At 49.4% G+C, this 3,312-nt stretch overlaps 1 protein-coding gene across 1 annotated transcript; it reads left to right on the top strand.

The window, feature by feature from the left end:
- The first annotated feature begins 366 nt into the window (after window positions 1-366).
- On the top strand, window positions 367-1,208 carry LOC116520606 (GTPase IMAP family member 9-like). The gene is made up of 2 exons (XM_032234877.1): window positions 367-403; window positions 530-1,208. Exons 1-2 carry the CDS (start codon window positions 385-387, stop codon window positions 1,153-1,155), a joined length of 645 nt encoding a protein of 214 aa, XP_032090768.1. The 5' UTR covers window positions 367-384; the 3' UTR covers window positions 1,156-1,208.
- Window positions 1,209-3,312: the final 2,104 nt, after the last annotated feature.

Genomic DNA, 3,312 nt, shown 5'->3' with positions numbered 1-3,312 from the left:
CTGGAGGAAGACGACCTGGAGCTGCAGCAGGACCAAATAAACTCCAGAGAACAGGGTCCCTTCAATTATGGAGTCAGCTGTGGGGAGCTGCCAGCCACTTTGGACACCAGCCCCCGTTCCTGAAAGCCCCAAAGCGCACCTTTCCAAGAATTGAACAGGTGCTTAAAAGGAGGGGTGGCGTGGGGGAAGGATCAAATGGGTAAGCTTCACGAGTAGTGAGGAGGGGTTGGCTCTTAAAAAAAAAATCCTCCCAATTCCCCTCTTTGTCTTCTGGGGGAGGAGAATTCCTGGCAACCTCCGAGCAATGTTGGCTCTCCTTTTGCTGACTCTGTTTTGTTATTCATCCAGAAATCCCAGGGTTTGTGCTGTGCGACTTGTCGGGGAATGGCTGGAAGCATCCGAGGTAAAGTCTTGGGTCCTGGGGTGTGTGTGGGGGTGAGAGCTACTGTCCCAGGATACAGAACACATGAATGTGGCTTCACGCTGCTGACCAGTCCCCTTATTTTCGCTTCTCCCCTTTGGGTTGTAGGGCCTGAACGGAGGATCGTCCTGGTGGGCAAAACAGGAAATGGGAAAAGTGCGACAGGAAACACAATTTTGGGAAGCAAAGTCTTTGAGTTTGGCCGGTCATCTTACTCAATAACAGAAGCATGCCAAAAAGAGGAGACACAGTTGAATGGCAGAAAGGTTGTGGTTGTTGATACACCTAGCTTTTTCCACACCAGTCGTTCAAACACAAATATTGCTACAGAAGTGAGCAAGTGCATAAAGTTTTGCACCCCAGGTCCTCACGTCATTCTGCAGGTGATGCGTCCTAGCCGTTTCACCCAGAATGAGAAGGATATGGCTCAGCTGATCAAAGAGATTTTTGGCCTGAAAGCCAAGAATTACATCATCCTCTTGTTCTCCCGCAAAGATTACCTGAAAGGTGAATCTCTGGAAAACTTCATATCTGCCCAAGATGAAAACCTGAAGGAATATATTGCTGAATGTGGGAACCGGTGCCTGGCTTTCAACAACGAGGCCGAAGGGGAAGAACGAGAGGCTCAGGTGGCTGAACTGATGGTCATGATTGATGATCTGGTGCACAGGAACAAATATGCTCCTTGTTACACAGAAGACATGATGAACTTCGATGAAACCCACAAGTTCTGATCGTTTCCCTTTCCATCAGAGGTCAGAAAGTCTCTCTAATTAAACCTCTGCTCCCAAGGTGGCAGCTCTGCCAAAGGCCATTCTCAGGCTTCAAAAGGCGATTTTGCTGTTGCAACTATTATCGCTTCTCAGCTTCCAACGAATTATGGGAGGAGGGAAAGGGGAGATAGAATTGAGGTTTCAGGCATCAAGATGCCAGCTGTGGGAACCAAGGACACTTCAGCAGGTGTTTACTAGACTTTGGCACAACAATATCAGGAGACTCCATTGGACAATGTGACCTGGTCCAATAGGGGGAGGGAGAACCTGAACTTTAACTATGTGGCTCTGAATGGGAATTAGCTAGATCTGATTTTAGCTAATTTTGCCCTCATCATTGCCAATATGATGTGCCAGTGGTGAAATTCAAAATCTTTTACTACCACCTATGTGGGCGTGGCTTGGTGGGCATGGCAGGGGAAGGATATTTCAAAATCCCCATTCCCCTCCTACTCTGAGGCCAGCCAGAGGTGGTATTTGCTGGTTCTTTGAACTGTTCAAAATTTCCACTACCGGTTCTCCAGAACCTGTCAGAACCTGCTGAAATTCACCCCCGTGATGTACTCAATAAAGTTTTGCATTAGGAGATTGGATCGTCTCGATCGTGTTCGTCAGTCAGAACATTGAGCCCTTCTGTTCTGTGTTCTAACCCTTGCCATGTGACTTCTGAAGAACCTGAGTAAGAGATTCATGACCGAGTCTCTCTGAACCAATTATTCTCTTATAAAACCTGGTTTCTCCCCACAGATTTGGTGACTTCAATTGCATGGCTGAGGTGCCTGAGGAAAAAGTAGAGAGAGAAGTCTGAGGGAAAAGTAGAGAGAAACTGTAGGAAGGGAACTTCACCAAGACAGCGTTGTATTAGGAAGACCAGTACAGCCCATAACCAAACTGGAAGTCACTAGAATAACAAAGCCAGCATACATTCTAAAAGAAACCTCCTGATGAATAATCACCAGGATATCAGGACAATTAGAAATAGCAGCAGAGTAGAAAACAATACAAAAGACCCAGGAAGTGCAGGAAGAAGTTACCCTTAAGAAAAGGAAAAGGTCAGAGTGGCAACAAAGACTGATTAGCTCAGGGCAAAAATGTAAAAATAGGAAATACAGTAGAAGACACTTGGGCTCATCCCAACTCCGTGGGAAGTACTTTAGGGCAGAGGAATAACAAAACGCAAGACAGGATTAGAACCATTAGCAAAGGCACACACAAAAAGTGATAAAACAATAGTACAAAGAAAACAAAAAGGACTTCAAAGAGGAAAATGGTATAAAAAATGTACACTTACTTAAGGTGACCAGACGTCCTGCATTTGGCGGGACAGGAACGCTTTTTCACAATTTGTCCTGCGTCCTGTGCCGTTCTCAAAAGATCCCGCTTTTTAATTTTGGTGCCTTCTTCACTCGCTCGCTCCCCCGCCCATCCGCTGCCACTCGCATGGGTGGGGTAGCGTAGCAAGTGAGCGAGCGGGTGGGCAGGACAGTGAGTGAGCTGCTCATTCACTCCCCCGCCCATCCGCTGTCACTTGCATGGGTGGGGGTAGCGTAGCGAATGAGCGGGCGGATGAGCGGGGGAGCTCACCTTTCCAGCCCCAGTTCCATCCGGACAAGCCGAGGGAAAGCCTCCACCTCTCCGAAAAGAGCCACCTCTGTGTGTGGCCCTCAGCAGGATCTGGAAGCGGCGCCTTTCCCCAAAGCATCCCTTGCGCACTTCGGGGGCCAGCGGGCGAGGCGAGCGCAGCGACCGGAGACTCCCCCGTGGGACCCCTTCCGGATCCGTCCGCTTCCCAGCCAGTCCCGGCTCTCCTGACTCCCGGGGCCGCCGCTTCTCTGAACTCACCCAAAAGACGGTGGAGTAAGTCACGAGCATGGGCGGGGTAGCGTAGCGAGTGAGCGGGCAGATGGGCGGGGGAGCGAGCTCGTGCAAAACCCTGCCATGCGGGACTTCCTGGAAACCTCTTGCATATTTTCCCCACCCCCCGCTCGCTCCACCTTACCAGATTTCGGGGGGGGGGGTATCTGTAGAGGGAATTGGACGGGACATCCACCTCTTCCACTCCAGCGTTCTCCAGCGTATAAGTTAATGAGTATTATTTATTTATTAAATTTATATGCC

This window comes from Thamnophis elegans, chromosome Z, assembly GCF_009769535.1.
Source record: "Thamnophis elegans isolate rThaEle1 chromosome Z, rThaEle1.pri, whole genome shotgun sequence".
Lineage (NCBI taxonomy): Eukaryota > Metazoa > Chordata > Lepidosauria > Squamata > Colubridae > Thamnophis > Thamnophis elegans.
The sequence above is the reverse complement of the archived record's forward strand: the minus strand, read 5'-3'. Positions and strand labels throughout refer to the sequence as shown.